This window comes from Scyliorhinus torazame, chromosome 7 (genome assembly GCF_047496885.1).
Source record: "Scyliorhinus torazame isolate Kashiwa2021f chromosome 7, sScyTor2.1, whole genome shotgun sequence".
Lineage (NCBI taxonomy): Eukaryota > Metazoa > Chordata > Chondrichthyes > Carcharhiniformes > Scyliorhinidae > Scyliorhinus > Scyliorhinus torazame.
The window spans coordinates 126,809,466-126,822,156 of NC_092713.1; the positions used below are offsets into that span (position 1 = coordinate 126,809,466).

A 12,691-nucleotide genomic window follows, 5' to 3' on the forward strand; every position below is an offset into this window, starting at 1 on the left:
CTAGCAATTCATTTTTAGCTGCTTACTAAAATAATTAACTTCAAAGAAGGTGCGAAATATTGCTTTTTTTCATCTAACTAAAAGTTCAATCCGTTGCGACTTAAAAGACATGCTTCAGTTTTACAGCTTGAACAGTCACAAGGTGTTTTCTAAACGCCTGTTTGATAAAGGCTATCTATATTTCAAAACCTTCTTTTGCAGCTGCTGTTAACCCTTCATGGGATTTCCCCCTACATTCTTGCATGTACCCTTAGGTCAGGTATTGTCAGACTTCCATGTTTCAAATGACATTTTTCCATTTTTACTTTTACATACACTATAATCTCTCCCCTAGTCACAGCCTTCAGTGTCTCCCAGCACACGGAAGGTAAGACTTCCCCGTTCTGGTTATTATTAACGTACTCGCCTATGGCATCTGAAGTTTTCTGGCAGAAGGCCTTATTGGCCAAGAGGTCCATGTCCAACCTCCATGTGGGGCGCTGAGCACGGCCTGTCTCCAACCTCTCATCTATGTAAATGGAGCATGGTGGGAGATTACTATCGCGGAGTATTCCGCTCTTACTTTCCTGGAAACGCTGATTTTCCCCACTGCAAAGAAGTCTGTCCTTGAGAATGCTGCGTATTCCTTCATACTATGGTGTAGAAACCGCCGTGGGTCCACCGCCCCCATCTGTTCCATGAATGCTCCCAGTTCCCTAGCCATGCCTGATCTGGGGTTCGATCGGTCCACCAGTGGGTCCTGTATGCCGTTGAAGTCACGCCGATTCATTATTCCGTGTCAATATCCGGGATTTCCACCATGGTCTTTTTTGTAAAGCCTGTGCCGTTCCAGTTGCTAGCGTACATATTTACCAGAACTACTTCTTGCCCTCAGTCGTCCTTCTCCTTCCAGTCTCCTGCAGGAAGACTGTCTGCGTTCAAACTTTTTTTTCCTTTTTATAAATTTAGAGTACCCAATTCATTTTTTCCAATTAGGGGGCAATTCCCCAAACCCCCCCCCCCATCCACGATCCCCCACAGAACAGAAAAGATGCACTCACCCTTGATGTTCCCCCGCAGAGGGCCTGATCCAAACATCCCGCCATCAAAACAAAACAAACATTTCAAGGGGAAAGGTTTCCAGAGAACAAAGAAACATTTGCATCAACACCTCCAAGTTCCCATGTCCACCTTCACCTGACAGTCCATTGTCCCTCAAACTCCATCGTCTCCTCTGGCATGCCAAAATAATATTCCCGCTTCTGACAAGCCAGGTACAGCACCCCAAACTTCACCCCTTCTTAAAGAGGGATGCCTTGACCCAATTAAACCCAGCTCTCTTCTGCAGTTCTGCACCCAGGTCTTGGTACACACGCATTAGGTGCACTTCCTCACCCACTGAAGAATCTCCTCTTTGTCCAGAAAGCATTGCAACCGCACCATCACACTTGGTGGCTCGCCCGCTTGCGGCCTCCTAATCAGCGCCCTGTGCGCTCGGTAGACCTCCAGGAGCCAGTCAAAGGCCCCACCCTCCATCAACTGCTCCAATATTTTGGCATACATACTTGCGGCCTCCACACCTTTGATGCCTTTGGGCAATCTCACGTTTTGCCTTCTGGAGCGGTTCTCCAGATCCTCCACCTTCAGCCTTCTCTGGGTCTCCTGCATCACCCCACCTCGGCTACCAACGAGCCCAACTGCTCCTCATGCTTCCTACCACCTCTTCCACTTTCCGGATCGCCCAGCTATGGGACTCCAGCCCCTGCTCCACTCTCTCGATCCCTGCTTCAACCGGCTCCACCACTTTGGCCAGGTCTTCCAGTTCCTCCTTCCTCTACTGGCTGAAATTAGTGTTCAGAAACTCCATTAACTGCTCCTTGGGTGGGCAGAACAGCCCCATTTCACTCTGCTAACTTATCCTGTGGCGCAGCATGAAGACTCTCCTGTTCCAGCAGCTCTTTTCTTCTTGCCCCACTCCTAGTTCGTGCATCCATCCACCAGCCACACCAGAGGAGTTGCACCTTCTCCAGGGACACCTATGTTCTTTCCATCCAAAACCTCGCCCTTCAGATGGGGGCAGGACCGGAAAATACCACCTTGAGCGGGAGGCACCAAATGTGCAACCACTCACTCCATTGCTGCCACCGGAAGTCCCATTAACTCTTATTTTATTTTAAGTGTAGACCTGTAGAGGGAGCCAACAGTGGGATTGGAGGTAGAGGCGGGAGCAGCCGTGGTCAGCATGAGTCAGCTGACTTACGGGAGTGCAATTGGGGGGGGGAGGAAGGGGGGGTTAAGCGGATGCTTGACTTAGGAGAGGGGGATCGGGGGGGGGGGTGGGGCCTGGGATGCTGTTTTGCTGGCTGTAGGGGAAGCAACTTTCTGAGTAAAAGGGGAGTCGGGACGGGGAGCCTCCGGCTGGGGGGCTGGCCTAAAAAATGGGATGGTTAGTCGGCGGGGGGGGGGGGGGCGTTAATTAACCCTGCAACCTGGCTGATTATGTGGAACGTGAGGGGCCTGAATGGGCCGGTCAAGAGAGCCCGTGTGGTCTCGCACTTAAAGGGGCAAAAGGCAGAAGTAGCCATGTTACAAGAAACGCATCTGAAGCTCGCTGATCAAACTAGGCTGAGGAAGGGATGGGTGGGGCAGGTCTTTCACTCGGGGCTGGATGCGAAGACCAGGGGGGTCGCAATCTTGGGCAAACGGGTGGCATTTGAGGTGGGGGGTATTGTGGCGGATAAAGGGGGTAGATATATTATGGTGAGTGGCAAGCTACAGGGGGCCCGGGTGGTGCTAGTGAACGTGTATGCCCCGAATTGGGACAATGCGGATTTTATGAAGCGAATGTTGAGTAAAATTCCGAATCTGGAGTCATGCAGTTTGGGAAAAAGGGGGGTATGGTGGGGGGGGGGGGGGACAACTTTAACGCGGTCCAGGATCCGGCACTGGACTGGTCTCGGTCTAGATCGGTTAAGAGGCCGGCAGCGGGGGTTCCTGGACCAGATGGGGGGAGTGGACCTGTGGAGATTCGCTCGGCCAAGGGCGAAGGAGTTTTCGTTCTTCTCCCATGTCCACCAAGTGTACTCGCGGATTGATTTTTTTCATGGTGAGCAGGGCGCTAATCCCGAGAATGGAGGGGGTAGAGTACTCAGCCATTGCGGTCTCGGACCTTGCTCCGCACTGGGTGGAGTTGAGGCTGGACCCGGAGAGAGGCCAACGCCCTCTATGGAGACTGGACGTAGGACTATTGGCGGATGAGGAGGCCTGTGGGCGGATTAGGAGGAGTATGCAAAGCTATGTGGCGATCAATAATGCAGGGGAGGTTTCAATGAGTATGGTCTAGGAGGCGCTGAAGGCAGTTATCAGGGGGGAGCTAATTTCTATCAGGGCCCACAGAGAGGAGGGATAGGATGGAGAGGGAGAGGTTGGTGGGGGAGATACTCCGGGTGGACAGGAGGTATGCGGAATCCCCGGACGAGGGGCTGCTAAAGGAGCGCCGGAGCCTGCAGGCGGAGTTTGACTTGCTTACCACAGGGAAAGCAGAGGCTCAGATGAGGAAGGTACAAGGAGCGGTGTACGAGTATGGGGAGAAGGCAAGTAGGATGCTGGCGCACCAACTATGGAAGAGAGAGGCGGCCAGGGAAATTGGGGGCATTAGGGACAGGGGGGGGGGGGGTAACATGGTCCTGAGCTCGGAAAGGATCAATGAGGTCTTCAAGGATTTTTATAGTAAATTGTATGAGTCAGAACCCCCGGAGGGGAGGGAAGGGATGAAGCAATTCTTAGACCAACTGAGGTTTCCAAAGGTGGAGGAGGAGCTAGTAGAGGGATTAGGGGCCCCAATTGAGTTGGAGGAATTGGTTAAAGGTTTGGAGGGTATGCAGTCGGGCAAGGCCCCGGGACCGGACGAATATCCTGTAGCAGTCTATAGGAAATTCTCAGAGCTGTTGAGCCCGTTATTGCTGAGAACCTTCAACAAGGCTAAGGAAAGGGGAACCCTTCCCCCGACGATGTTGTGGGCCTTGATCTCGCTCATCCTTAAGCGAGATGAGGACCAGCTGCAATTTGGCTCCTACAGGCCGATATCGCTCCTTAATGTAGACGTCAAGCTGTTGGCCAAGATCCTGGCCACTAGAATTGAGGACAGTGTCCCTGGGGTGATCAGTGAGGACCAGACTGGGTTTGTCAAGGGCAGGCAGCTGAACACTAATGTGTGGAGGCTCTTGAACGTGATCATGATGCCCTCGGAAGGAAGGGATGCAGAAGTGGTGACTGCAATGGATGCGGAAAAAGCCTTCGATCGGGTGGAGTGGGAGTATCTGTGGGAAGTGTTGGGCAGATTTGGATTTGGTGAGGAATTCATAGGGTGGGTCAAATTACTGTATCAGGCCCCTGTAGCGAGTGTGTCCACGAACTGGCTGCGGTTGGGGTACTTTAGGCTGCATCGAGGAACGAGGCAGGGGTGCCCCCTGTCCCCCCTGCTGTTTGCCCTGGCATTAAGGGGGTCTAGAAACTGGAGGGGGCTGGTTCGGGGGGTGGGAGGAGCATCGTGTTTCACTGTACGTGGATGACCTGCTCCTGTATATCTCTGATCCGGTGGAGGGGATGGGAGAGGTCATGCAGATCCTAAAAGATTTCGGGGATTTCTCGGGGTATAAGTTGAATGTCAGGAAAAACGAGCTTTTTGTGATCCATGCGAGGGGCCAGGAAAAGAGACTGGGAGAGCTCCCGCTCAAGATGGTGGAGAGGAGCTTTCGCTACTTGGGCATACGGGTGGCTAAGAGTCGGGATGCCCTGCATGAGCTCAACCTAACGCGGCTTGTGGATCAGATGGGGGAGGACTTTAAGAGGTGGGACATGCTACCGCTTTCCCTGGCGGGCAGGGTGCAGTCTGTGAAGATGACAGTCCTCCCCAGGTTCTTGTTCGTCTTCCAGTGCCTTCCCATCCTCATCCCCAAGTCGTCCTTCAAGCGGGTGAACAGGATTATCATGGGATTTGTGTGGGCAAACAAGAGCCCGCGAGTTAAAAGACTGTTCTTAGAGCGCAGTCGGGGGGGAGGGGGACTGGTGCTGCCGAACTTCTGCAGTTATTGGGCAGCGAACATATCCATGATTCAGAAATGGGTAGGAGGCGGGGGGGGGGGGGGGGGGGTGTCGTGGAAACGGATGGAGGTGGCGTCTTGCAGGGACACTAGCTTGGGGGCACTGATAACGGCACTGCTGCCGCTCCCGCCGGCACGGTTCATCACGAGCCCGGTGGTGATTGCGGCGCTGAGGATCTGGGGTCAGTGGAGAAGGCACAGGGGGAGATAGGGGCCTCAGTCTGGACCCCGATACGAAACAACCACAGGTTCGTCCCAGGTAGAATAGACGGAGGGTTTCTAAGCTGGCACAGAGTGGGTATCAAAAGGATATGGGACTTTTGCTAGCCTGAGGGCGCTGGAGGAGAAATTCAGCTTGCCCCCGGGGAATACCTTTAAGTACTTGCAAGTCCGCGCTTTCTTGAAGAAGCAGGTGGTGGAATTTCCGCTCCTAGAGTCTGCAGGGTACAGGACAGGGTGGTCTCGGCATGTGGGTAGGAGACGGAAAGGTATCAGACATATACCAGGAGCTGCAGGAGGCGGTGGAGGCCTCGGCGGAGGAGCTGAAAGGCAAGTGGGGGGAGGAGCTGGATGAGGACCTGGGGGCGGACGCAGGGTCAATTCCTCCTCATCATTAGCATGATTCAGTTTAAGGTGGTACACTGGGCGCACATGACAGTGGCAAGAATGAGCAAGTTCTTTGCGGTGGAAGACAGGTGTGTGAGGTGCTCAGGGAGCCCAGCAAACCATGTCCATATGTTTTGGGCATGCTCGGCACTTAAAGAATTCTGGCGAGGCTTTGCAAAGGCTATGTCCAAGGTCTTGGACACTCGGGTTAAGCCGAGTCTGGGGATAGCGATATTTGGGGTGTCAGAAGATCCGTGAGTGCAGGAGCCGAAAGAGGCGGAGTCCTGGCCTTTGCCTCCTTGGTAGCCCGGTGACAGATCTTGTTAATGTGGAGGGATTCGAAACCCCCCCAAGTGTGGAGACTTGGGTCAGTGACATGGCTGGGTTTCTAGGTTTGGAGAGGATAAAGTTTGCCTTGATAGGGTCCTCCAGGCGGTGGCAACCGTTCCTTGACTTTCTCGCGGAACGTTGAGTGAGGAGGTCAGCAGCAAACTGAGGGAGGGGGAGGTGGGGGGTCTATGGGTTGTGGATAGATTTTTCTTGTAAATGTTAGTTATCCCACCTTGTTTTGTTCAGTTATTAATTCTTTTTTTTGTTGCCTTTTGTTTAATTTTTGTAAAATTTCTGTAAAATTTTGAATAAAAATATATTTTTAAAAAAAAACTTTTATTTTAAACTTTGTGTGCATTCACTGCTAACATGGATAAATAAAACGCAGAGTGCAATTTTGTTAGATCAGCCCAAGAGCTCTACTATTTTGGTTGATGAATGGTGCTAAATGCTGAAGTAAATATATAAATATAAAATTCACTTACCCATAACCAGCGAGTGTACACACGGCATTTTCTATTAGAATTACTGCATCTGAAAAGTCAGTTTACATAATTAATAAAGTAATCATCACCGTCACGTTAATGCAGTTATTTTGATGGTTCACAAATGTCATGGTGCAAACTTTGGATTGTGTTCAAATTCCCCTATAATATGTTAGCAATTAAGCGTTTTAAATAAATGCCAGCAACTTAAAGCAGGGAACAAAAATATTTTGACCTGCCCTTGATTGAATGAAGAACTGAACAGGGACTTCCGGTGACGGGGATGTGCTGAGCAGATGCACATCAGGTGGCTCTCCTCCAGACCAGAACCAAATAGGCACTTTTAGGTGAATTTTGCCTGAACATTCGAAGACAAACTAACCTCAACGGCGAGAAGAAAGCAACCACACAAAAATGCCAGCAAACAGAAGCACGAGGAGACGAAGGAACCGCAGTAGTGGCGGAAAGGGTCATCAGCAACAGACGGACGAGCCGGCGGCCTCATGAGGCGAAGTAGCCCCGGCCACCCAGGAGAAAGGGAGACCAACGACTCGAGTATCAGGAACACAAAAGGAACAGGACGGGGAAAAATGAGTTGGTTTTCGGATTAACTTCGGCAGGTAAAGTGGAGGCTGAGGAGGCAAGATGGTGCTGCAAGCAGCCACTTTGAAGAGTCTCTAAAGAAAGGGAATCCCCGGAGTGCAGGGGCACATCCACATCCATACAGAATTGGCGGCCATGTTGGGTGCCCCCTGGACAAAGAGAAACCCCGGAGCTCAGGGGCCCGACCTCATGGTGAGAACGGTGAGCGTGGCCATTTTGGATGGCCCCCTAACAAAGGGAAACCCCGGAGTAAAGGGGCGCGTCCACCAGGTAAGTATGGTTAATCCTGCAGGAGTGAGGGCACAAAGTCCACCACCAGAATTATTAACTGAAATGTCAGAGGACTTAACAGCTCAGTGAAAGGATCCAGAGTTTTCACCCACTTAAGTTTAAAGCCAATGGCAACATGGTGGTGAGGTGGTTAACACTGCTGCCTCACGGCACCAGGTTCGATCCCGGCTCTGGATCACTGCCCACGTGGGGTTTGCACATTCGCCCCATCTTTGCATGGGTTCCGCCCCACAACCCAAAAATGTGCCGGGTAGGTGAGGCAGACGAGGAAGTGCACCTAATGCGTGTGTACCAAGACCTGGGTGCAGAACTGACGAAGAGGAGAGCTGGGTTTAATTGGGTCAAGGCACCCCTCTTTAAGAAGGGGTGAAGTTTGGGGTGCTGTACCTGGCTTGTCAGAAGCGGGAATATTATTTTGGCATGCCAGAGGAGACGATGGAGTTTGAGGGACAATGGACTGTCAGGTGAAGGTGGACATGGGAACTTGGAGGTGTTGATGCAAATGTTTCTTTGTTCTCTGGAAACCTTTCTCCTTAAAATGTTTGTTTTGTTTTGGTGGCGGGATGTTTGGATCAGGCCCTCCGTGGGCGTGGTATTTGGAAGGCAAGCCCTCTGCGGGGGAACATCAAGGGTGAGTGCACCTTTTCTGTTCTGTGGGGGGTGGGGTTAGGGGAATTGGCGCGGTAGGGGGTTTGGAGACCTTGGGCGGAGGCCATCGTGCTAGCTGGGCGGGCTATTTAATGAGAGTGTAATAGGGGGTTGTCAGAATTTATCATAGAATTTACAGTGCAGAAGGAGGCCATTCGGCCCATCGAGTCTTCACCGGCTCTTGGAAAGAGCACCCCACCCAAGGTCAACATCTCCACCTGATCCCCATAACCCAGTAACCCCACCCAACACTAAGGGCAATTTTGGACACGAAGGGCAATTTAGCATGGCCAATCCACCTACCCTGCACATCTTTGGACTGTGGGAGGAAACCGGAGCACCCGGAGGAAACCCACGCACACACGGGGAGGATGTGCAGACTCCGCACAGACAGTGACCCAAGCCGGAATTGAACCTGGGACCCTGGAGCTGTGAAGCAATTGTGCTATCCACAATGCTACCGTGCTGCCCTGTCAGGAGAGAGAAGTGAGATTGGGGGGGGGGGGGGGGCGCGCGCGTGTGCTGACCAGGGCTTGGTTGATGCAGCTGGAAAAGGACGTGGTGATTGGACACCGAAAGGGGGCCTGGAGGGTCACGTGAGACAGACTGGGGGCTGGCCCAAAAGTGGATATGGTTGGTCTGCAGAGCAGGCCCACCCCACCCAAGCTGGCCACGTGGAATGTGAGGGGGCTGAATTGGCCGGTCCAGCAGCTACATGTGTTCGTGGACCTGAGGGGGGGGGGGGGGGGGTGCGGAGGGTCGTGGTGGGCGGAGGGTCGTGGTCTCTGACCGCATGCTGCATTGGGTGGATTTTGCGCCTGCAGTGGAGGTTGGATGTGGGGTTGTTGGCGGATGAGGAGGTGGCTTAGTGGGTGAGGGCCGCCATTTGGTGGTATGTGGAGCTCCGTGACACGGAGGAGGTCACGACCGCCACTGAAGGCAGTGGTTTGGGGGGGGGGGGGGGGTATCTATTTCAACCCGGGTGTGTAGGGCGAAGGAGGAACAGGCAGAGCTGGCAAGGCTGGTGGAGGAGATCCTGACGGTAGACGAGGGGGTATTCGGAGGCGCCAGAGGCCGGGTTGTTGGAGAGACCGGCGTCAAATGGAGTTTGGATTAATGTCACCGGGGAAGGTGGTGGGGTAGCTACGGCGGGCCAGAGGAGCAGTATATGAGAACGGTGAGAAGGCGAGCAGGATGCTTGCCCACCAGCTGAGGAAGCAAGAGGTGACGAGGAAGATTGGCAGAGTGAAGCACAAGATGAGAAAGGTGGTGTTGGGGCGGTGGGGGTGAATGGGTGCCTGGAGTTTCCCAAAGTGGACGGGGAGTTGGTGCAGGGGTTGGGGGAGGTGATGGAGTGTATGAGGGCAATGCAGGCAGGCAAAGGCCCTGGGCCCTGACTGGTTCCCAGTTTAGTTTTATAAAATGTTTGGGGGGACCTGGGACCACTGTTGGTGAGGGCATACAACGAGGCTAGGGAAAGGGGGCAACTCCGCCCTACACTATTGCAGGTAGCCATATCTTTGATACTGAAAAAGGACAGGATCCGACCAGCATGCGTCGTGCAGCCGATATTGCTCATGAATGTAGATGCCAAGTTGTTGGCGAAAGTGTTGGCTTCTCAAATTGAGGCTGCGCCCCAGGGGTGATGGACAAGGACCAAACTGGGTTTGCGAAAGGCAGACAGCTGTCTGGGAATTTGAGGAGACTGCTCAATGTGATGTACAAGGCACCAGTTGCAAGTGAGTGGACGAACTGGGTGTGTTTGGGCTAATTTGGGCTGCATCGGAGGACGAGGCCGGGGTGCCTGCTCTCGTCGTTGCTCTTTGTCTTGACATTAGAGCCACTGGCACTTAGGAAGAACATCGAGGGGTTGGATTGGAAAGGGCATGTGCGTAGGATGAGGGTTTCTTGTACGCGGGTGATCTGTTATTCATTTTGGACGCATTGGGGGCATTGTAGGGATCTTGGAGGGCTTTGGCTGGTTCTCCGGGTGCAAGTTGAACATGGGAAAAAGTGAGGTGTTGCTGATTGAGACCAGAGGGCAGGGAGGAGGTTAGGAGAGCTGCCGTTTAAGATAGTGGGGGCGAGTTTCAGATACCTGGGCATTCAGATGACTAGGGGTTGGGCACAACTGCACAAGTTGAATTTGACTTGGATGGCGGAAGACCCCGGGAATCCAGGGGGCGAGAGAGGCCGATGTCTTGGCCTTTGCCTCCCTGATAGCCCGGAGATGGATCTTAATTGGATGGAGGGACTTGGAGCTGCTGAAAGCAGGGGTGTGGGTGAGCGTCCTAGCAGAATTCCTGAGGCTGGAGAAGGTAAAGTTCGCTTTGAGGGGGTTGGTTGATGGATTTGCTCGGAGGTGGAAACCATTTCTTGACTTCTCTAAGGAGGATCGAGGAGTCGGCAAAGGGGGAGGGGTGAAAGGGTTAAAATGGGGAAGGCAGAATGGGAGACGGGGGCGACAGTGGGGAGCAGTGGTGGGAGGGGAGACTGGGTGTGGTTATTTATAACGTATAATTCTGCTTCGGTTTATTTTTGATGAAAATGCCTGAATAAGATATTTTTTTACGAGGAAATGCTGCACAAACAACGTTGAGATCACTTTGGTGATGAATACTCTGTTTTTAAATTTATGAATCATAATGCATTTATCCACATTTGGGATCCCAATTAGATGTGTGATAGATAGCTGATCTATTGGACTAGATAGTTTTAAAGATGTGTTGTACAGCAAAGGCTGCTGTATTTGTTGGAATGGAGTTATTTTTATTAATGCGTATTTTACCCATATATTTGTTTTTGCAGTTATTCCTCGACATCCAATGCCATTTGCTGCAAAAAATATGTTTTATGATGAACACTGGAAAGAGAAGCAGGAAAGGGGCTTTACATGGTGGTTAAATTTTATTCTGACTCCTGATGAATTTACAGTGGACACTGAGTCCTCCAGAGGTGAGCTGAAATGTTTACCAGGTGTTTCTTTAAGTATTTGCTATTCTCTCCTTAACAAAGTATATCATAAACAATTTAATTCTCAGACCCAAAATGTTCTGGAGCTGTCTGAATAGTTTGGGCTCTCAATTTTAAGCTGTTACATAATCAGTTATAGAAATCCTTTCCAGACACTTGGTATAGGATAACATTTCTCCAAACTTTTATTCCTGCAGTTATGACAACAAATTATTTGAATTTGTTTTTCAGTGAATACTGCTACGCTGTTTATGGGTTCTGAGACGCAGCACCATAAAGTTAGTGTTCCTGCAGCACCAACCAATGAAGAAATGTCACTGAGAGCATATACTGCGAAATGTAGACTTAATCGCCTTCGCCGCGCAGCCTGCAGACTATTTACATCTGAAGGGATGGTCACAGTTATACAGAAGTTGGAAGTCGCCATTGAGGCTAAACATCTGGTTGTGCGGAAAGACCGATATCTCTGGAAAGACATTGGTAAACTTTCAAGCATATAGTTCTTGTATGTTTGGTGTGCTTTTTGAACTCCTGCACGATCTATTTGCAGTCAAATAGTATTATTGAGTCTGAGCTGCGGTGCCGTTTATTAACTGTTTCATAAAGAAAAGTGCTTGATCAGGATTGCTGTGGAATTATGATCATTGCACATGGGAGACAGGCCTATTCAACTGATTCACGTGAAGGCTAAAGCATCACACCTTGTCTGCAGTAACGGTAAACAATAGGTCAGGGAAGGAAGGAAAACATGACTGAGTTCTTGAAAATTAAAAATCACAATGTTGGCTGGGTTTCGAAACTACGTTTTTGGGTAAAATTCATCCTAATTCTTATTCTGAGAAACAAATGGGTATGCCATTGGCCACCGCAGACTTAATAAGCAGGGATGGTTCATTGTGTTACCAGGAGTGTTTAAGAATTCCTTTTTCTTTCCATGAAATAGGTCTAATAATAACCATTATTTGTTGCACATTCAAATAGAATCTGTATCCTTGTCTATTGGCACTTCAGTTGTCTGATGGAAGATGAACATAGAATTTCAGTTATTTTTTGGCAATAAAATGCTATCTTCATGCTATGTCCTTTCCTTTGAACAGTGTGTCTGAAATCAGAAAAATTGCACACTTATGTCACTTTAATTCTATTAATGTCGAATGGTATTAGTGTCCAGATATGTGCTGTGCTCCATATTGGTACAACTAAGGTGTACTGGAATGTAAGGTGTTTTATGATTTTAAAACATAACACCTAGCGGAAGAACTTTATGATTTAATTTCAATGAAATGAAAGCACACTCTGTTGATGGTTGCTATTTTGCAACTTCTGCACTGAGTCAAAACGTCGCTGATGACATTAACTTTTTGCTCACTCTCCAGTTGATGAAATACATTTTTCAACTTCAATTTTCATTGAAGCAATAGCATTGGATGTCGTTTTCCCCATATGAGATCTCAACTTTCTTTTTATTAAATAATACCTTATTGAGGTACTTGAAAACTTTTATAACAGTAACATAAAACAATCACATCAACATGATAAATTAAACATTCCCCCCCCCCCCCCAGCCCAATCTTCACACACCTCAACAATCCCCCCCCCCCCCCCCCCCACCCTGGAATACTGCATCTGCTGACATTTTAATTTTCCCCGAGAAAGTCGACGAACGGCTACCAC

At 50.4% G+C, this 12,691-nt stretch overlaps 1 protein-coding gene across 3 annotated transcripts in view; it reads left to right on the forward strand.

The window, feature by feature from the left end:
• The window catches only part of aspm (assembly factor for spindle microtubules), a 123,632-nt gene that overhangs the window by 20,661 nt on the left and 90,280 nt on the right, over positions 1–12,691 (forward strand). For all 3 annotated transcript variants that reach the window (XR_011948228.1, XM_072511478.1, XM_072511477.1), the window contains exons 5-6: positions 10,853–10,999; positions 11,249–11,497. Coding sequence is in view for 2 of the 3 variants with exons in the window: in XM_072511478.1 (XP_072367579.1) it covers positions 10,853–10,999; positions 11,249–11,497 (396 nt within the window). In the remaining variant the exon portion in view is untranslated. The remainder of the gene's footprint in view (positions 1–10,852; positions 11,000–11,248; positions 11,498–12,691) is intronic.